Consider the following 22,783-nt stretch of genomic DNA (forward strand, 5'->3'; position numbering starts at 1 on the left):
AGTGTATTCTATTTGCATGTTATGGTTATACACCTCTAGGTATGTGTACAAGCTATTAAAGACATTGTGTGGACTAAATGTCTCTCAAAGAAGCATAAATATCATATAATACCTATCCTTTATTGCATCTTCATAATTTAATGACATAAGATAAATTTTAAAATGATATTATATAGGATGCTGGAAAAGAATTGTTAGGCGCCTCAAGGTTCAATGCTGCATGAGTCGATGTTCGCTGCCTTCTTGTTCAATGAGTATATTGCCCATTCTCCACTTGCTATATAAAGTTTTGTATGTGCTAATAATATCGCATTGGCTTACTAGCACAAATAAATACTTCAGATAGATGTGGCACTATTGATAAAAAATACTTTAAGAATTTTTTCAAACTTGGAAGCTTAATTATATCTTGAAAAATGGTTGATTATGTTTCCACTTCAGTACTCGACTGACCGATCCTTAAATCAAAACCGTATTTGTTAGCGTAGAATTTAAGCAAATTTTCAAGCTACTATAACAAGGTCTATTCCTGTTTTAATACCTAGATTTGTATTGAACATTTTCTTGTCCACAGGTCAACGGGTCCAGTTTCGTTCGGTTTCCAGTCCCTGGAGCAAAGCGCTGTGTCACTACGACCTGCTGGTAGTCCAGGAGAGTTTTCTGGTGTTCCTGCCTCTCCTCCAGAGAGTAACCACTCCCTCACTAGTCTGCGGAATGAACTGCAGCCGCAGGTATGTACAATGCTACATGCTACGGGTAGACATTACATTTCAATGTTATGTTGTTGCCAGTTTAGACTACAAATGAAAGCAGGATGGCCACAGACGAAAAATTCTGGAAATTATGTGTGAATTTGGAAATTTGGCTGGGAAAATAGATTTTTATTGTAATTTTGTTGTAGGCTAGTATGGATTCAAAACAAATTTAAAAGGGTTAACACCCAGCGACATAATTTATTTGCTTGTGTAAAAGCTCATGAAACTTAGATAGCTCAAGTATAACCTGATTTTAAAACATCTTGAACATCTTCTGTGATCAGTGATGAACAGTGAACATCTTCTGCAGTCATGGCGAAATCAAGAAGGTCTTCCACAATCAAGGCAATATATATTGAAAAAATCTTCCACAGTCATGATGAAATTGAAAACATCTTTTGTGGTAATGGGATGATTCCTAATATCGTATCCCATGATTGGGGCAAACCTGTAAACATTACCCGCGATCGCAACTAACTTGTTAACTTTTGAGCATACAACTTGACCCAAAAATGTTGGGGAACTTCAGACTTCTTGTGATTGGGTACTGGAAATGTAGACCAAGAATTTAACCAGGAGAAATGTGTGAATTTTCCCAGGGAGCTGGTGGCCACCCTGGAGCTTAATTTGAATGAAGCCACCGACTAAGATATAAATTATCAATTTCTGTTAAAAACACTAACTTTCTAACCAAATTAAAAGGACAACTTGTGTACCATAGTTTAGTGTCACACTACAATAGCAAAGCTAAGGAAAAAATCAAATTTGAGACTATGTGCTATTGTGTGTGCTATAATGCATAAATACTTAAATACATAATACCCATGTGCTATGTGCACTTGTGTATTACACTGTGGACAGTAATTTTGATATTTTTTATTGGAACAAATATTTTGCTACAGCAGGATCATACTTATGGATCGAGATTCTTGACTATCACTAATACACTATTTACAGTTTTCAAGTAGCCTACTTGTCTAACACTATTCATCTATAATATTCAGAGTGTACACTTATGAGTAGTAATTCTTGACCATGAGCTCTCATATGGCCTATTTGTTCACAGGAGATGGATGAGGAGCCGTCCATGCATGTGTCGGAGAAGGGATGGTCCGAGACACTCAGTCCTGTGTCTAAGGATGGCAGTCCAATACAGGACCTGTCCGAAGACGCACCAGCCCCTCCTCCTGCCGTTACCACCCCCGTCGGCCGCTCTCATACCAAACGGCAAGAAACAATTTAGTTTTCAATTTGTTTGTGTCATTCTACATACGAGGGCTAGGCTCCAACCAAGAATAGTTTTTCAACATTAGTTAAAGCCAAAGGGTAGTTACGTCACGTAGTTAAATCCATTGTTGAATGGAGAGATTTGATCCTGTAACCTCAGAGACCAAATAGTGCTTTACCACTAGACCAGCACCAGCTCACTCCTCTTACGTTTTGGATTGACTGATTTGGTGCTTAGGACTAGGCCTGAATAGTCATGGCATGATCACGTAGGTAAAGCCAGTCATTGGTGACTGATAGGACTTGAACCCAGGACCTCGAGTTACAGAAGCCCTTAAAAGTAGATAGATTATAAATAGTAAGTATTGTTTGTGAATAGACTGTGAAAACTGGATTTTAAAACTCGTCAGATTCAAATCAACCTTTATTGAAATTGTAAATAGAACAAAATCCCCTTTTAACCACAACAAATATTTATATGTAATATCTGTAGCCGACATGTTAGTCATCAAACTGTAGCTTACAAGATATCCAACGTTTTTATATTGTAGTGATTCATAGATATCATTTCTAATTCGAAGCCTTACCTAATTGATAAGATAAATTTACCAACGTCTAAGTAATAATAATGAAAGCTGTTACTATTTTAGACCTGACGTCACAGAATTGCAAGTAAAGTTACTAGGAACAAATTTTGCCATATAAAATGTTTTATATTTTGTTAGCTAGAAAATTGTTTTTTCGTAATATTTAGAACTATTTAGAATCTTCCATAGCAGTGCTAAAAAAATGTATGTCAACTTTTCATTCGTTCACCAAGTATATTATTGAGGGTTACAGATCAAATATGATTTGTTTTAAATGTTTATGAAATTTTTCATTCTTTTGTCTTATTCATTGAACACAGGAACTCGGTCGTTGTGTCTTGGAGTTTATTAGCTAGTTTTGATCACATTGCTTCAGACACCATTGGTTTGTCCATGTAACTTAAACAGTATCAGTTGTTTATTCCTTTCGCTTGAGCCACTGTCTTGTGCAGACATGTCCATTCCTCTACTGTCTATTTTTACTAGGCCTAACTGTTGTTTTCTTGTTTTGACTACTTAAACGTTCTCTGTGTAGTTTTTTGTGATTTCCAGCTTTGGCTGGGTTTGAATACTTACTAATCATGTTTTTAAGTACTTTCTATCTGATTTGAAACCCCAAAACATCCTTAAAACTAGTTTTTGGAAAATATCTGCAATAATGCATTGAAACAATAGTTTTTTACCGTGTGAAGATGTGATGTACAGACTTGTATATTGGAACAAGCGGCTGATATTTTAAAAATTGAATGTTTTTAATTAAAGTTTTCCGTCCAATTTTTTTTTGCTTTGTCACACTAGCTTTTTCCCCTCCCACGTTTAACCTTGCATTTGCTTGTCCACACAGGCCTCCTAAGGCTTGTACATGGAACATGTAAAGCATAATAAGGGGTAAGTCCTATACAGTACTAGAGTTGAACTGTACTGACAACATGGAGTGGCTGGCACCAGGATCAACCCCACAATTGCTGCCATGGGTCTGTCCCACAACCAACTGAGCCTCAGACTCACCACGGTTAAAACGTTTCTTGGTTAGGTTCGTCTGTGATAAGTATACAATTTTTGTGTCAAAATCAATGTGAATGTATTTTACGACTAATCAATGCTGCGGCTACAATACCAACTAAGCCAAGATACAATTGTTGAACACCTGATGGGTTCAAAACATGTTCTCCGCAAAAATAGATTTGAAAACGCCATATGAAAAATGTTAAACTGCACTCAATCTGTGCTACAAATTACGTCATAAATGTTACAGAGAAACGCGGAGTGGCAACACCCTCTACCAGGAGCTCAGCTTCCAAGACGCAGAGGCCCTGGGTGAGATGGACGAGGGAGCGGACATCACAGGTATGTCAGGGGCGAGGGTGGGAACTTAGTTTACCATGAGGGACAACGTCAGTAGTCATTGCAATGGGTACAGATGATTATATCTGAGTTCCAAGTAGTAGGCTAATAATAGTGTTTGCTATGGAAGGAACTTGAGATTTAAATTCCATGATCAAAAATTCCAGTTGGGGTATCAAAGAACCTAGTTTAATTTTAGCCTCTGGTAGAGGGTTCTGCTGTAAAATTTCATTTTCTTTTACACCAATATATAGGGAAAAAAGAACTTAAATAAGTTGAGCTTAATCCATCCAGATAATGATGTTAAGAAATAGGCATGGCCTGAAAAATCAGGATACAAATTGTAGTTTAAAATATTGAATTCAATTCATAGTTAATAGTTCATTGCCAGTTTCAAGAACTACAGTAATTTCATCCCTTACCAGCGCTATTAGCATAAACTGCCTAGGTAAACTGTTTGACAGTTTACAATTTGTTATGTAATTTTAATAATTATTTGCCTTAGTTCACAAATAACTACACCCCTAGGGTTGATAAAAACTACCCCTGACTATAGTTTTTATTTTCTTGTATGAAACAACAGTGAGGATTAAACATTTTAAACACTTGTTAATGTTAAATGTTAACAGCTGATTTCACTCAGTAACAAAGCTACGAATTACCAGCTGATCACTTATGTTAAATTAAATAAACAATCCACTTCTTACAGTATCCAGGAATGTTGTGATATGATGATATATTATGTCTAAGTTGTTATTGTTCAATCTCATTGGGTACAGTTTCACAGAGAACCTACGATGTATTATCGGATGAAATATTAGATTGATATGTATTGTATTGTACATCGTTCATGCGATATAATATCGATATATGTAGTGATGTGTCAATACCAAAATTTATCAATTCTCAATACCAATACCGATACCTAAAAAATCAATGTTTGATTCTCGATACCAATCCTATTTATTTTATTGTCTTACCAAATGTTCTAATCGATTGGTTATACTACACCAACCCCTGTCTTTGTCCTTCCATAAAGTATTTTGAGAAAATGGGGCATTTTTCAAGTAAAGAAATAATTAATGTAGCAATGATAAATTGTAACTAGGAAACGTCATCGTTGTCTTCCGCAATGGCGGCAAATCTCTGTTCATCTCTCGCGGCCGTGTAGAATCATCATCGACTCCCGTGGTCACGAAAGTTGTAAACGTCACTGTTGTCTATCGCTCCCGCGGCCGTGGAGACATTATCATCAGTTCAGTTTGGATTATGTATTGGTTAAATTTATGCTTGTGTAATTCAGTTGACATGTTGTGTAATTTGTTTAAGATATAAATCTACAAATATGTCAATTTGTATTTGTGTTCTATTTTTCACAAGTTTATAACAAAATCAAATTGTGTAAATAATAGTGGTTTGAAATTATCTTTATCATTACCTAAACTAATCCAAACTATCTAATCTATCTAATCTAAACTGATATAATCTGACTTGTCTAAATCTAACCTATACGCTTAAGCATAAAAGAGTAACCGGAGGTCCTTTCCTTGAAAAGTCCATAACAATAAGAAAGAATCAAACATTGAGCGAAAGATTTTAATCGATAGTTAAATCAAATTAAAAATAATACATCATAGGTTCTCTGTGGAACTGTACCCGTAAAACTTTTACAATGTACACCATTGACTTGAACCGACACAGCCTGATTGTATATTAATGAGATACGCAATAGTAAAATGCACATTTTCTTACGCAGGCAGTTGGGTGCACCCCGGGGAATATGCATCTTCTGGTTGGTATATCAAAGTGTACATACTCCCGTACTGCACGTGATTTTATTTCACTTAGTCTGCTGCACGCAACCCAACTAGTTGACCTATAGTGTTCTGCAGATTGATTTTAGTTTTGTTTAACTATTTGATTTTGCACAACGCAATGAGGCCGTCAATTAATTGTAACTATTATATTTTCTGTATTAAAAAAAAATTTATTTTATGATTTTTACGTACGAAAACGAACGAATTGTAACTTAACTTACTGGCTGATAATATTGAATTGTAGAAGGCAGATTCAGCTACCTTGAAAAAGTACAGGTGGCCGTAAAACATTTAGAAGAGACACACGATAATTCGTTCCCTGGAGGACTTTGTTAAGTGAAGAGAGTTTACAGAGTATTGTCTGTTCAGTGTCTCTACTGTATGTTCTACAGCCTACTTGTACTTCTTCAAGGTAAGTTACCTGCTATCCTTATTCTACAACTCAAAATCCTGGCTTAGAGAAAGGCCCTACTATAAAAAAAGGCCATGCTGCAGCGGACAGCGCAACACTACGCCACAGTGGTGGATAGTTGTACTATAGTTCAAAGTCAAAGTTAAAACATTCAACATTCTTTATTCGTTGTTTTGTAGCGTTAGTATATTGAACATGCATCATTTCTTAAAACAAATCCTTATAACTACCTAATACAATTTCTGTCAATAAGTACAATAATGTTAAAAACACCGTAATTTCTGTAGGAAAATGTTCAATTTAAGGCCTTTAGTTATTTTAAAACTCATCTAGTGAGTATAATGCTCTCTCAACTAGGTGTTCTTTTAATTTTCTTTTAAATTTTGAAAACTCTTGATTTGTGTCTATTATGGGAGATATTTTGGATGTTTAAAATTTAGATCCTATATAATTTGGATTTTTAGTTATGTTTATACTACATAGCATGGTATTAGATATCAAGAATATTAGTTAATCTACTGGCACAAAAAAAAAACTTCAAATAAATTTAAAATTATAGAGTTATAATCCTTTTGAGCTTATCCCTTTATCAGCTAACTCTTCATATTAAATCCAATTTGAAGCCTATTTAAAACTAAATTTTTATCCAGTATTCACACTTGAATCGCCAAATTATATGTATTGGACGCGAGAGCAACATCCCTTAACTCCCACTAACACTAATAGTGCAACAATTGCTCCATAAACAGCTGAAGCTATAGGTACTTGACTTTTGCTTCATTCGGGAAGAAAATTTAAGGACCACACTTGTACTTTTGGTTTACTTTTGGTATTAGTGTGGTTGACCACGTTCACGTTTTATTAATAGCTGACCAATCTTTAATGAAAATATTACGTTCTTTGTTGCAGATGATGTGCTATATTAAAATTGATGATTGTAAATAAATTATGAACATACTTGAAGCAGCAATCATTTTTCTAGCTAGTGTAGTGGCTTTCTTTTCTATTTACGTTACATTTTGTATTATTTCCGCACCTATGTTAGATCCTGTAGTATTTTTCTTTTTCGCATGTTTCAGCAGATAGTGACGATGAGCCGGAACAAAGACCCACGGGTATGATGCTTTTCTTTGTTTACAGAAAATCATCATTCATGTTATTCGGAACATTGCCATTGTCATAACAATCATTGCATTTATGTTTCTTCAACGTCTTTTTTGCATATTTTGTCTGTTTTCTTTAGCAAAATTGCTCTTTTTGTGACCTGTTAAAATCTGATTTGTCAAAAATGATTTTGCTTTTGTCTAATTAATTTGAAAGTATTCTATCTATTTTAACAAATTGTCGAGTTACTAAATGAATAATTCTAAAATCAAAGATTTATACATTGTAATATGTAAAAAAATAATTATTTTTTTAATTTTAGAGTTTCATTTTTGTTTTTATTTGCTCAGATCCAAGATTTATCAATCTAATATTTTCATAATTTAAATCAGATACGGTACATAAAACAACACGGTACTACGCAACTCAGATCAGATACGGTACTACGCAATACAACAAACTTTATAATTTTCTTGACTTTCCTTTTGTATCATAGATTCCAAAAACTCACACTGCATGTTTTACTTTTCCCCTACCCTTTTAACACAAAATTCATCTCATCAACATATATATTTATATTACAAAATAAACTTTGCTTTCATAGTTTTCTCTTCTTTTCAAACACTGTTGCTTTTTAAGTAGCTTAAACTCCACCACTCTTCACAATAACCATTCTGAGTCAAACATTTTTACTCATAATGTATGGTTGGTAGATTTTACTGAGAAACATTTCACCGTTATTCTCCATTGCCATTTTAGGTTTTTTATCTAACCATTCACTTTAAATATGTTGTGTTGCATTTTAATCTAGATTTAAAAAAATTTCCTCTTTGTGAGTGTGACTATGCAACTATTTGTTTTTGCTGATGTTACATTTTAATTTTTTTAAAATTGTGTTTGATATTTTATTTCCTTCAAAATTTAAATGACTACGACAAAATAGATAACACACTTTGTTGTCAAGATCCACTGTTCATCGTAGATGACTGGTTAAGAAATTCATTGTTCCATTTTTATATTTGATTGTCAACATTTTTTATTGTAAAGTCACTTTTTGTTATAAATAAGTTTCTTTGTTAGTAGGCCAACTTAAAGGGGGACATTAAAAGCCAAGGGACATTTAAAAACATTTTTTTAATTAACTGTCATTTAAAAATGATTATGTAGCCTGCCAAAAAAAGAACAAGTACAAAAAAGGATTTTGTTGTAAAATTCAGCACATCTGGTTCAGTTTCCAGATTTTTTTTATTTTGTTGGTCTGGCCAGGTATAAATATCTCAATAATAATCGTAATTCAATGTTTAAAACCTTATTCGACTCCCAGTATTTTAAATGTGGTATTTCTAACGACATGTTTTTTATTTAGATACAAAACAAACAATGAATCTCTGAATCTAGTCATAACTGTTTATCAGGGGATTGAAGATATCAATGTATGTTACCTTTTTAAGGTACTACAGTCAATAATTTGTAAATTATATTGAGAACCAGCCTTGTAATTTTTTCCTAAACTCTGGCATGTCGGTGGTTGGATGACCTCGGCATGTTTCAAGGCATGCTGCCCGAGTAAAGTGGCACTGTATCCCTTTTGTTTATTGCATGGTATTTTTGTGATTCTTGATGTTATTGACAAAAAGATTTGCAGCTTTTTATAACACTTGATTAACATGTGTTTTCTTTGTTTCTGCCTTTGCCACGCCTCTCCAGTTAACGACAATTTCTTTGGTAAGATTTTTTGCTAACACAATTCATTGCATTTACTTTTAATTGTTTCGTTAGCTTTAAGTTTGTTTAAGTTTTTGGAATGTGGGCTTATTGTGAGCTGTAGTATTAATCAAAAGACTTACTGGTAGCCTTTGTTTAATCTAATATGATACACATTAGCCCAATATAAACTTGGTTGTTTCTAAATTAAAACATAATGCTGGTATTTTAAAGAAATGATTTGTTTGTTTAAAGTTTGTACCAGCATTTAAAATTTGTTGTGTAGTTGCATTAGCTGAAATGTGTCACATTTTCTTCGTCTATTGTTAATAAGTTTATATTTTCTCAATTGATGCATAACACTGTCTCAACGTGTTAAATTTGTTTTTTATATTAAATTGTTTTACAAACAAATAGTGTACATTGATACCTAATTGTGCTTTTGTTTTCAATAGATATTTTAGGTAAAATGAAAATGATGCTTTCAAAGTAAAAGAGTGCATTTTCATTCTCATGTATGCACATTGTTAAAACTCATTTCTTTTATAACACATTTTTTTGAAGTATGTAAATGTGTGAGTAAAATAAAATCCAAACGGTTATTTCTTACAAAATTGAATGAGTACTTTTTTAATATTTTATATTTTTTATCACTATAGTAGATTTCTAAGAAAAATAATAATATTTTCTAGGAATGGGAAAAGAGGTTGAAAATCTCATCATGGAAAACAACGAGCTTCTTGCTACCAAGTAAGTCATTTAAGTATTTATTTCATTTTCTAAATATTGACTTTATTGTGATACGTCTTTCATTTGTGTATTTATAATTAATGGAAGTCATTTAAGAAAAATATATACAGTTTTATGGAACTCTCAAAAGTCTTAAACGATTCTTAGTTTAAGTAAGCATTTTACCCCCAAAATGTCCCTGCCCTTTTGATTTTGTTTCCAAAGCCAGGTTTAGTAAAATTGCATAGACATTTTCTAGAGGCAATGTAGAATTTAGGTTTTCAGTAAAACCCAACACCAAAAATTGAATCATCAACACTCTTAAATTGGGATCTGAAAATACCCATTTACATATATTTCCTAATTAGGGTTTTAAAATTAAGATATTCAACAATTAAATTTAAATTTCCATACATTAAGGGTAGGTACTTAAATCCTTAAATGTTTGCTTTATTATAGTTCTTACAATTTTCTTAGACATATATTCATACTGTAGAATAAGCTAGCACTGACAGTAGGCTACTAGTGATTCTGAGCAAATGTTAAAATTGTGTATTATTTGATATCATAGCTTTGAATTTGAAATAAAGCAATTTCCTGTTCTACTTACTGGTACAGTAGATTCCCTCTTATCCGGACACCTTTTAACCGGACATTGGTTTAACCGGATTACAATCGGCAGAAATGACATCTCTTTAACCGGACAATTTTTATCAGCGCATTGGTTTAACCGGACTAGATCGGCAGGAAGTGGGCGGTACTGAAACGACTGTTCTCGTGGGAAAGATTTGAGACCAGTGATTACGTGTCTAAATACAATGCTCTCCTAAATTTTTTTTAAATATCACAGTAAACGGTCTGTTTTAACGAGTTTTTGGGGACGTCGGTTTAACCGCAAAAACCCGTTCCGAATTGGCCTCAGTCCCGAGGAGTCCGGATAAGTGGGAGTCTACTGTATGTATTTTTGTATGTAGTAATATTTCTCTTACTTTTTTCCAGAAATGCCTTAAACATTGTTAAGGACGACCTGATAATCCAGTTAGATGAATTAACAAGGTTAGTGTCTGGTTTTTGTGCTTTTATTATTAAGCCGCTATCTTATATTTCTAAAAATACCATTATTATGATAGATTCAAAATGTTCTAGTATGTTTAACGTTTCATGTAGCTTTTTGATCAAAGTGAGTTTTTATATCTGTTGATAAATTTGTAAAAAACACTTTAAGTTGAATGCAAATGCAAAAAGAGTGGAATGGAGTGATCTGTGTAGCTTTGTAAGTGTCAAGACCAGGTGAACCATTTTAGGACAACAGGAAATATATAAGATGCAGGGGTAAGACTGTCATAACCAATTTATTTTAAATATATTTTAATCTCATTGAGGTGAAGTTTAAGCAAGAAAGGTTTATTTTACTATTGCAAAACGATTGACTTCTAAAACTGTTAAGTTATTGTTGTGATTTTGTTTCACAGTGAACAAGAAATACTTAGAGAAGAACTGAAATCATTACAAACCTTAAAGACCAGACTGAAACAAAGGATTACGGAGTTGGAAGAAGAATTGAAGAAGACAAAAGAAGAGGCTGAGAAATTGGCAAAATCAAACAAATCCGATGATGAGGTATAAATAAAGTTATCTTATGGAATTACACACAATGTTCACCACATAACTTAACGACAGTAATATTAAAAACTGTAAACATCCCTTGAATATTGTAATACTACACAGGCTTCCCTTATTTTTTTACCTCCACCAATTCACCCCCCTAGGGGCCTGTAACATTAAAACTGAAGTTTCAACTGTAGTTTGAAATGTGTGTGAAATCAGTCTATAGATATTCCAAAGAGTTATTAATAACCACCTCTTTAACCCGGGAGGACTCTAATGCTGATCGGAACAACCACGATACCTCACGTGTATCTTTCTAGGAACAGTATATTTTTAATATGTCTTGTTGTGTTTTTATTTCTTGATGAAATCAGCTGCAACCACAAAAAGAAAATTCAACCAATAATCGTATATCGTTTTTGTTATTTTATTGTTTATTTTTATTTTATTTTAGTTTCAAAGATATTTTTTATGTCTAAACAAAAATAATTACATACAGTACAGTAATATTATTACATTTTATACATATAACAAATGCCGAGGGTATTTCTTATTTTATAACTTAAAAAAATCAAAGAAACAACCATAAAAATATATTTAAAAATTGTTAAATATAGTTTAGTTTAAAAAAATCAATTTAATAGCAAAATAAACCTGTTTTAATCAATCCCGATCAAAAAAAGACCTTGATTGAGTCCTTAAAGTGAGTTCTGCTGGATTAAATAGCCTTTATACAACTTTTTTTAACAAGTTGATAGAATAAAACAACTGATTGTATATACTTGTTATAGAAAAAATAATACTGCACCCATTCCTTTTTGTCATTTACACAATTTAAATATCCTTCTTCAAGCCCGACTGATTAACCATGATTCCACAGGAGGACGTGCCGATGGCTCAGCGAAAGAGGTTTACAAGGGTAGAAATGGCTCGGGTGTTGATGGAACGGAACCAATACAAGGTAAGTTGAAGCTATACAATCAGCTGATTAGTATACTTAAGTAGTGTACTCATGATTTACCAACCTAATTTAATTATCATCTATTAAATAGTGTTTTTATTATAGTATCGTATAGTTTGTTTATTGAAAAATCTTGTTGATAAAATTTGTTTGTGGGGGATTTGGGGTCCTAGCCTTAGCTACTTCGACCTGTTGATTTTTATAGCACCCCAGCTCAGTCTGATAGCACTAGGCTTTTATAGCTGTGAGACGCTCATTTCTCTCATCTCTTTAGGTTTGAGTTGCAGCCTTCTAAGGGATTTCAACATTCTTAGGGACAGTCCAGCACAAGTGTTTTGGAGATTTCCACCTCGTTTTTGCAGAATCTACATTGGTCTGTCTGTGGCCTTCCAATGGTTCTAAGGTGTTTGGACCGTGCCCAATTAGCATCTCCACGAATTAACAAACTCAGAAACATGTTCATTAAATATCTTAAGCTTTAAGAAATTCGCTGATCATAGAAAATGTTGTGTGTAAACCCAAGGGAGAGTTTTCAACATTTCCAATTTTTATTGACAATTGAAAATTCAACCAATCTTTCTGTTTAGGAGAGGTTTATGGAGCTGCAGGAGGCGGTACGGTGGACAGAGATGATCCGAGCATCTCGCAGTGAACCGGGAACGGACAAGCCTAGCAAACAGAGTGTCTGGAAATAGTAAGTACTTTTGGAAGGAGTATGGGGGATGAGCTATTATCAGTATTATCATATATCACAGTGAAGCTTAATTCAAATTGATATTAACAATACTTTGTCCAGATTATTCCAGTACTAAATTACTTTTTTTACGTTGGATATTTCGAATCGGGTTTAGTCTGTTTCCTTTCAAAAAATGGCAAAGGTCTGGGGACAAAATGAATTATAAATAAGGAAAACAGACTAAATGAGAGAAAGAGAACTCTGTAGGTTGCTGGTAAATTGCATAAATTTTGTATAACGGGGTGTCGGGTTTATTTAACATATAGAGTTCAGGTAGCTTACCTCAGAAAATTTTGGTTTTGGGACTTAAAATCTAAGGTTAAAGCAAAGTCACATAACACTGCCATTTCATCCAAGTCCCAGCTTATATTAAAAAATGCACAGGATAAATTAAAGCGACTTCCCAAAGTTCCCAAAGTTCTTCCCAGCTTATATTAAAAAATGCACAGGATAAATTAAAGCGACTGGTTATTTTCACTTTCCACTAAATGAAAATTCTCTTTGTTCACTCGGCTTACTCTTGCGTTGTTCAGTTTCAGCAATCTGTTCAGCTCTAACGAGCGAGGAGGCATTGCAGGTCCGAGGAAGCCTCTTCCATATGGCAACATTCATTACAATGCACCGACCCACCACATCAGTCCAGCGTTGGACACTATGCGTAAACGCTCGATGAACGACCGCAAACGAGGACTCGATCTCATAGACTCGGGGGACATGTGAGTAGTTGTCAAATCTTTGTTTCTTCTGGGTCGGTAGAATACTTCTCATCTAACTGTTGTAAATATGTAGTGTTGGTTCAATTTAGTGAATTTTGTTGAACAATTTAGCCTTTGGATCACGTTCAATTAAAAAGTCAAATAGCTGCAGTAGTGTCAAGTGGTTTTGTTTTATCTTAATGACAACCATTGGCTTCTAGCGAATCTAAAAAAAAAAACTTAAAAAAAGTAATTTCTTTCTTTTTTCAGCAAAAACACTTGTTTTATACACAAAGGTTCATTTTTCAGCTGAACAACGAGTTAATTAAAATAAGCTTCTATATCACTGGGGTAAAAATAACTTGGAAGTTAACCTGTAGGTTGGAAAATAGTAGTGGGAGAAAACTGGATCACCTGACAATACAATATTTTTTTCGTCATACTGCAGCAAAAACAACCGTTTTTTGTACATGTGTTGCAGGCCTAAAGTAGCAATTTTACTCCCTAGGGAGTAAAAATCCTTTTTAGTCCCTAGGAAGTAAAAATCAGCTGTTGTAAATTTCAATTGTAACAATCGCATGGATCGGAAATATTTATAGGTTGATTTATTAGGTTTTAGCTTATTGTTGCATTCTTGTCAATAGTTCGAAATATCGATGGTATAATGTACAGTAACACAATCGTAATAGACTAAATGATCGGATCACCTACTAAACAGCTGCTTATTTACAGAATTGAACATAAGCTGGAAGTAGTTTTGGTTATCTTTACATTAAATGTATTTTTGTTTTCTATCGTATTTTGTTAATTAATGATGTAATATGACAAAAAATATAGTTCATCACACGGGCATAAAGTGTCTTTTCAACCCTCACTCATTTTCTGACCTCGGCTTCCCTTGATCGTAAAACTAGAGCTCGGGTCGAAAAGAGTCACTTTATGCCCTAGTGATGAAATATACTATTATTAACCTTTATTCGTATTTTATGGGTTTTCGACTCTGTTTTAATGTTGTAATTTTAAGTTGTGGAAGCGTGATTTGAAGCTCAGACTTAAATCTATCCTGTATAGTATCTCGTTAACATACTACCTGTCAACCACGTGTCTACGGTCCTAAGTACCAGACAAAACTACTTGTATTACTATGGTTTTAAACTTGAATGAATGAATGAAAATACCTATTTATTGAAGCAAACAATTAGGAACACATGGTACTTTCTTACAGTTAACCTCGTAAAAAAAGCCTCAAAGTTAAGTTAAGTTAGCCTCGTAAAGTTGACGGTATGCCGAATCAATCTCGCAGTCAGAAATGTACGAACGTACTCTATACTTTAATTTGAAATAATGTTAAATCCAATATTACCAGTTCTTCTTGAAGAAGTACTCTAAACTGATGTGTGCACTTGACATTCTATTGCTATTTATGGAGACGTTTGACTTATGAATAAGTAATAATAAAACACCAAAGTATGCTACAGCACCTACATTGAAAAATTGTGTAGCAATCTTATTTTAATGCACACAACCTGGTGATGGTGGGGGGGAGGGGGTAGTTATTATAGGTGGCTTACGACATGCTCCAAATGGGTCAAACGACTTTTTTCTATAGTCTATTTAGTACAAACCTTACCTTCTAGAAAATGTAGACCACAGATTTTCTTCGATGTGTTTTTTCTTATCTTGAGATGACATTTTTATATAGTTAATTTTATGGCGTGCCAGATTTTATTTCCTCTACACTTGTTATTCTTAAATACACAAACAATTTCAATAACCCTTTTGTTACATTATATAAACAAGTAAAATAATTAGTTAAATACACTTCACTTGGCAGTTTCATACTTTTATACCACTAAAATAAAAATTAAACCTTTTTTAAAATCCTGACCTAGTTCTAACTAGCCTAATTTTCTCTCTAAACTATATAATGTAGCAAAAATTACATCTTCCTTTCAATGTCAATGACTCTTTTATTACTTATTTTTTTCCTTCATTATAGTCCATTTTTTTGTAGTACTTAATATTCCATGGTCGATTCATATTTACGAATAAGACTACATATTTCAATACTTGTGCAATTTGTAGATGTATAGAATCATTATATTATTTATTGATTACATCTTATTCAGTAAAATATCTGTTTATTGTCTTAGAATATACAGTATGATGGATCGATTGGCTTTATTTACTATAGCTATTGAATTTTACAAACAATTTTATAGTACACGTACCTTAATATTGAACGGCATTGGATGTAAAATAGTTTATGCAGTGGAAATCAAATTAATTCTTGTCAAGTTGAAGGACAAGAATATTGAAGGCTACATTAATTCTCTTATTCTCTATATTCCTAAGTTTGTGAAAATTTGTAGATGCAAGTGCAATGATATAGAAATGCTGCAATAAAGTTTTACTTTATAAATTATATTATTTAATTTTTATTCCTTCTAGTTCTTGGTTATGTGTGCTAATAAACAATCTTCTTAGGCGCTGTCTTTGGTACTGTATAACTTAAAGAACTAGGAAAACCTAAAACGACGTATATAATAGTTTGATAAAAGTAAGAATTGGTACGTTTAAAATTCATTGTAGTAGCCCCAGAACTGTAATATTGTAATATTGGTTTCACATTACCTGTCGTCAGTTCCAAATTGTAACTTATCGTCAAATTGCTACACCTTTTACAAGTACACAGTCCATGAACAAATATTAAATCCACTTGTATAGTTTCGTTGTTAGTTTACACACACGGCACATACACCTAACATAAGACACATAAATAAATACTTTTAGTTTGATAGGCCCATCACGTTTATAGGAATGTTTGGAATGTAATATTAGAGTTTAATTTAACATCAACACTATTACATTGAATTTGCTGTACAACTTTATAAAATTGTTAGTTTGGATTCTCTATGACCAACCCCGGAGGAATAACCTGAAAAAACGCCGGGTGTTGCCAAACCAGACAAATCGTTTTAGATTTTTGCACAAAAATAATTTTTACTAGATGATATTGCCTTTAGTAACCTATTTGTAAAACGCATTACATTTGAAACTATCTTGATATACTTTACTTTTGTTTATAAAATTTATTTAGTTTGTTCTTTAAATATTTGTTTAACCGAACTGAATTTTTAGCAGTAAAACAGGTAGACAATAACAAAAGAAAACATGAGTTTTGTTAGAATGAGTTGTTCGTTCTTAGGCCGAGCGAAGACAAAGAAGACGTCATAACTGAAGAGTCCACAGTGGGATCGTCCGATGTTGAAACCGGTTCATCAGATGTTGAAACCGGTTTGGAGTGCGATCCATGTGACGAGGTCACAAGTGCTTAAATGACTCAGTTTCAGGTTATGTCAATTTTTTTGCCAAAGAACCTACCATTTCTAACTTAAAATAGTTTTAACATTTGATACGCTCATCGATACTAGTTTAGCTGTAAGTAGGAGACACCTGTTTCCATAAAATGTGATTTGATATCAAATAGTTTATAGGGTAAGCCAAGAATAGTTATGGCGGTACCTTTAAAGTAATTAGTAACAATTTTAGGTTTTTTATAATCTAAGTCGATTGTTGATTTTATCGCACTTGTTTTTTGTTACAAAACACAGAGGATGTTTAACTCAAATGTTAGGATATTCTAAATATCCTGTACCAGTGCTAATTTTTTATTATTGTGGTGCCAAGTTGATTCTAGTCACCGTTTGATATTTTCAAGAAACAAAGTTGTTTTTTTTTGTAGAAAATAAGACAACTTGTTAAAAACAAAATTTCAATATGAAAGATAATTTAGTTATTAAAATAGAGTGTTTTTACAATCCTAACCATTTAGTTTAGTGTGACCAAGATTACTACAGTTTTTTCCATGATTAACAAATTTCACCCTACGGGTTGCTAGAAGTAACTAAATTTATGGTGGTTTAAAAGATGCAAGGCATCTCTTTCTATGGCACAATTTGGTGCCAGTTGTTTAAATAGAATTTTTTTATAACCCAAACAATTTGGTTTAGTGTGATTAATATTATAGTTTTCCCATGATTAAAATTTTTTAACCTACCGGTTGCTAGAAGTAACTAAGCTATGGTGGATTAAAAGATGCGAGGCATCTTTCTATTGCATAATTTTGTTCCAGTTGTTAAAATAGAGTTTTTTACAACCCCAATCATTTGGTTTAGTGTGACCAAGATTACAATTTTACCATTTTAACAATTTTTAGCCTGGTTGTAAGTGGAAACAAAATTTTTAGTGGTTTCAAAGATGCAAGACATCACTTTATATGCCTAATTCTGTACCACCTTTCAGATAGTGCAACTAGATAGTGTTTTAATTTTTAGTCTTGTCAGATCATTGTGAATTGATTTTTGTGTGCTGTATTTGTAATGTTAATTTGTCTTGTACAATTTCGGTTATTGGAATTCACCAGTAAACCATATAGGGCCTATCAGAAAAAATTAAAATTGTTTTTTGTTATATAATAAATTGATAAAAATCTTATTATTCAGTCTTAATTTGGTGACTGTAGTTATGGATTTTTTAAATCCAATGTTACCAAAATATAGAAGACTATTTATATTTTTCAATTGAAAAGTGTATGACTTTTTAAAATTCAAGTCTGAATATCCATTGTTGTCATTCTCCAAAATATTAAAAGTCTAAAATATTCAAAATTATAAGTATATTGAAATCAGCATAGGTTGAATGAATCATTCTTTACAGACCTATATCTTTAAAATAACATGTTTTTATGAATATTTTATTTTGAGAATGAGACTGTATATTTTGTTAAACGTTCATCCAGGAAGTAAAATTGTACAAGCCATGTTATGGTTTCAATGTATTAGATATGTTTTAAAGAAGTTTTTGTTGTTGCTGAGTTTATTCCGTCGTTTGAAGTATTATTGCAGAAGTTTTCAATCAATAATTGGTTAAACAGAATGAAAAGTTATCTGAAATAATCAGTTATTGAAGACGTCTGAACACAATCCTCTTAAAGAAGCACAGATTTTTTTGTTGATTGTTTAAGTATATTATAATAGTACAATTTTGTTTAGTACAAGTAATAGGCTAAGAAGATTTATATGATGTAGTAAATTTAAGAATGTTACCAGGGGTAGGTAAATTGATCAGTAATGGATAACTAGAGTCATCCAAGTTACAATTGCCTGCTAAGAGTTAACACGTTCGCTACCGATCGCCACATATATGTGACGCTACGGTCATTGCCACGGACCGAGATATACATTTTAACATTACATATCCAGACCGGGTGTCCAAGGTTCCCAGTACACATAGACCATGGGGCAGTAAGGCATCAAAGTAAAAATCAGTTTTGCCAACTATCCTATGACGTCACTAATCACCACATCCACAGACCAAGTGATGCACATGTGCGACAGACTTCCCTGTAGACCAGTGCAGAGAATTCAGGGCCTAAATAGACTGTTACAAAGATATAAGCTTTCTAAGATTGGGACACTGACGCAAATATGCCACATCAGTCTATTTTAATGAGTTTAATGTCTATGGGTAGTAGAAATCAGCCATCGCATATGTGTGTCGCTGGTCCATATGAATTAAAATTTAGTACAATTGCGGTAGCCAATGTGTTAATGAAATGTTTTTGGATTTGTGTGGAAAGTATTTGGAGCTGAAAAAAGCTGATTTTTAAACAATTTCTGTGTAGGTCTTTACCTTAACTGAATCATTGATTATTGGATACTAAAGTAGACATCCCATCTATATAAACCAACTGTTGCCAATATTATTATTATTAAAAAAAAAGAGCCAGTCACAAATTGCGCTAGTGTCTAAAATTATATTTTCTGCCTTTTTTTGTTGCTGACATAGTTAGTGGATCATAACAGTTGCTATAGCTCATAATAAATCGTTACATTAGTTTGACTTGGTTAAGTTTTTGTATTTAAAAGAAATCAGTAATACATCAGCACAACCTGTCAGTGGCTCACGTCGACTACGACGGTTTCGATAAAAAAAAATTTAAAAAAACTGGCGACAGCTTTAACATGGGGATGGAATGTCTAGTTGTATCAATAGTCAAGGACTATCTAATCACCTGGTCTAATTTTTGGTGCCTTGGTTATAGAATTAATTAATGAACCATTAACTCTGAGTTTGAGTCTAACTTAACACTGAATTTAACACTAATAAAAATAACAGCGTGCCAGTGTTTAACATATTTTAAAATCTTTTTTTATTTTCATTACTTTAAGGTTTTGTTATGTTTGAAAAGGAACCCCAAGTATGTACATAACCAAAATCCTTTTTTTTATCTACGCACAATACCTGTGCAATCAATAATCCTACAATCTTATTTTAGGTCAGCCTGGATTGTTAATGGTTTATTTTTTTAACTAAATGAACATTTTTATAACTTTATATTTATTATGATACAGTTATTTAAGACTGTTGTGCTATAGTTTCTAATACTCATACAGTGCAAATAGCTTGTGTTGAGAACTATTTCATAAGTTAAGCGTAATTTCTCATATTCAATTAGTAAAAAGAGTTCTCTGAACAATTTAGAATTTTTTGTAATGAGGTTTTTAATTTGGGAAACCTGTAACTAATTGGTTCATAGTTTTGCCGAGTAATAATTTCAATGAGAATTCTCTCAAATCATTTAGATTTTCCTAATGAAACATTTTTTAGTCAAATGTACAATGTACTATCATTCTAGTTTATTTATAGTCACTGCCTAGTTATTTCAGTTAGCAAATCATTTATTTACCCAAAGAAGTGTATTGTTATGATATAAAATGTAATTCATTTTAAGTGCTTTACTAGAATAAGTAAACTGATATGTGTTGATTTTTACTCAGCTATGTTACTATCTGTGATAAAAGATGTAGCATGTTTTGTAAATAACTGTAACTTAAATTTGTTAATAAAGTTTATTTTCTTAATACAATTTTGCTGTCTGCGTTCTTGCTTTGCCTTAAGTATCCTTGTCTATGGTCGCTAATGATTGAGCTAAGATTTTATCTTAAAAGACATGACAAACAGACAGCCTATCCTGATACAAAATCTCTGCATAGCAAGAAGAGTGTTAAAAGAGCTATTATTCTCTATCAAAGGCCTGTACAAATTGCTCTTATTGCATACAAAATACATTTTAAATTTTTTAATCAAAATGCTCATGTTTCTAGTGTATACTTATTTTGTTATTGCATGGTGAAATTATTCCTGGATCATCAAAATAAGTAAATTTAAGGTTTATTTTACCTGTGATCAGGTCTAAAAAGCATTAGGTTTTGGTTTTGACTCACTTACCGATGCCACTACATTGCACATCATTTGCCCTCTGTTATGTTTGTTTCTTAATGTGAGTAAAGCTTTTATAGTTCGGCCGCTTAGAAAGCGACCTCCGCCAGCATTGGTTTAGCATTAGCGCGCAGGTCGTTTTCTAAGCGGCCGAACTATAGTCTCTGCGTGTATTTGTAATTGTACGTATACAAACCTGTTAAATGACCAAGGAATTGACCTTTTTTGTATGAGACAATATCTCATGTGTAAACAACAGCTGATTTGTTTTGCTACAGCACAGGTAAAATTTTCAATACTTTGCCTATTTCTTTAAATCCAAACTTTATTTTTTATCTTAACCATAACCACAGTAATTTGCTAATCCTTGTTCCGATGAATAATTATTTGTGACACTCGTAAACGATAGCTCCTTCAGTGCCTCTTTGTACAAAGTTGCCCAACTGTAATTCTGACTATTGGCATTGACTTTATTGGTTTGTTTTGTTTTGCTGTGTGGTTTCGACAGATGTTATCATTACCAAGCTTTCAACTAGGATTTTATGATATGAAATTCTAAGGATATTTTAAAAGACTTTGAATTGCAAAATCTATCAATCAATAAACCTACTTTCTCATTATCTACACTGTTTAATATTTCTGGATAAGTCTAAAATTATCACGTTTTCCTGTCAATGCAAACCTACCTAAGTGATGTATTTCTAATTGTACCCAAGTGAAAGAAAGGACGAGAAAGAGTGCAAAGCAGACTCAGAATTATGCATCGTTGAAACATTCTGATGCTTAGAAAACGGTGCTGGCCAATTCGATGATACTGAGCACAAAAATTGTATTAGCTCTTTCAAAACAAACATATTAGTTGAATTCCAATACATTAACCATGTCTATGAAGTTGTCTTAATTCTGTGCGTAAAACTTAAGTGTTTTAACAATGAGGTGATGTTCAGTGCAATGAAAAGATTGTAGCGTGCAGAGCCCCTGAGCGAGTCGTATGAGTAGGGGCCTATCTTCAAAACTATAATCATTGATATAAATTTGGATTGATACTTTGCACACATCGCCTGTTAGTGTTTAAGCGTTGTGGTGTTTACTGTTGATGGTGTGCAGATGCAGTGAGAAGGTGGCGGCGCGCAGAGCTACTGAACGCAAGGAGCAGTACAGACAAGTGCGGGCTCATGTGCGCAAAGACGACGGCCGTCTACAGGCTTACGGCTGGTCTTTACCTGCCAAGGTATTTAAATTTATTTTGAATAATTTTATGCCTTAAACCTTACAGGTATGTAAGGTTGTGATAGTAACTATCACAAATTGCTAAGTCAAAAGGTAAATAAGTAACTGTAAATATATTGAAAGCAAAGCTAATGTAGAGATTTTTCTATTGCTTTACAGTTTCATTTTCCTTTGTAGCTTATTTAATAACTGTAACTTTCAACCATCTCTAAATTAAATGTATCGCAATTATATAAAAAGATTAATTGGTTTTGTTACCTATCATAAGTTCCAAATTGGAACAATTAATGTTTCAGCGACCTGCTATTTTCAACCACTTTACAGTCCAGGAATAAACCCGCTTGGATTGCATCGTTGATGGTTTAAACACTTGACTTAAGTACTTTTAGTTTGATAGGCCTATCCATCACAGATACGCAACATTGCCATTTCATAATTGGGAACAGACTGTCGACCGAGGGCTCAAATCAGTTCTATCTGGTTCAATTATATTCGTTACTAGTTGTGGTCAACTAGTCAGATATGTTTTATTGTTGTAGTATAGTGTTAAAAATAATATTCAATCTAAACTGGAGGTTGTCATTAAGGAT

At 32.9% G+C, this 22,783-nt stretch overlaps 1 protein-coding gene across 14 annotated transcripts in view; it reads left to right on the forward strand.

Annotated features, from left to right (window-relative positions):
* The window catches only part of LOC128996056 (C-Jun-amino-terminal kinase-interacting protein 4-like), a 63,729-nt gene that overhangs the window by 16,869 nt on the left and 24,077 nt on the right, over positions 1 to 22,783 (forward strand). For 4 of the 14 annotated variants that reach the window (XM_054421193.1, XM_054421202.1, XM_054421199.1 and 1 more), the window contains exons 4-16: positions 575 to 731; positions 1,822 to 1,982; positions 3,825 to 3,916; positions 5,670 to 5,705; positions 7,222 to 7,257; positions 8,954 to 8,971; positions 9,643 to 9,700; positions 10,679 to 10,735; positions 11,152 to 11,299; positions 12,168 to 12,248; positions 12,836 to 12,942; positions 13,518 to 13,700; positions 22,071 to 22,194. In XM_054421193.1, the coding sequence (XP_054277168.1) occupies positions 575 to 731; positions 1,822 to 1,982; positions 3,825 to 3,916; positions 5,670 to 5,705; positions 7,222 to 7,257; positions 8,954 to 8,971; positions 9,643 to 9,700; positions 10,679 to 10,735; positions 11,152 to 11,299; positions 12,168 to 12,248; positions 12,836 to 12,942; positions 13,518 to 13,700; positions 22,071 to 22,194 (1,258 nt within the window). The remainder of the gene's footprint in view (positions 1 to 574; positions 732 to 1,821; positions 1,983 to 3,824; positions 3,917 to 5,669; positions 5,706 to 7,221; positions 7,258 to 8,953; positions 8,972 to 9,642; positions 9,701 to 10,678; positions 10,736 to 11,151; positions 11,300 to 12,167; positions 12,249 to 12,835; positions 12,943 to 13,517; positions 13,701 to 22,070; positions 22,195 to 22,783) is intronic. The other 10 variants (XM_054421196.1, XM_054421205.1, XM_054421200.1 and 7 more) reach the window with 8 other exon arrangements.

This window comes from Macrosteles quadrilineatus, unplaced genomic scaffold (assembly GCF_028750875.1).
Source record: "Macrosteles quadrilineatus isolate MER2022 unplaced genomic scaffold, UCM_ALF_1.0 Scaffold_5__1_contigs__length_97177068, whole genome shotgun sequence".
Lineage (NCBI taxonomy): Eukaryota > Metazoa > Arthropoda > Insecta > Hemiptera > Cicadellidae > Macrosteles > Macrosteles quadrilineatus.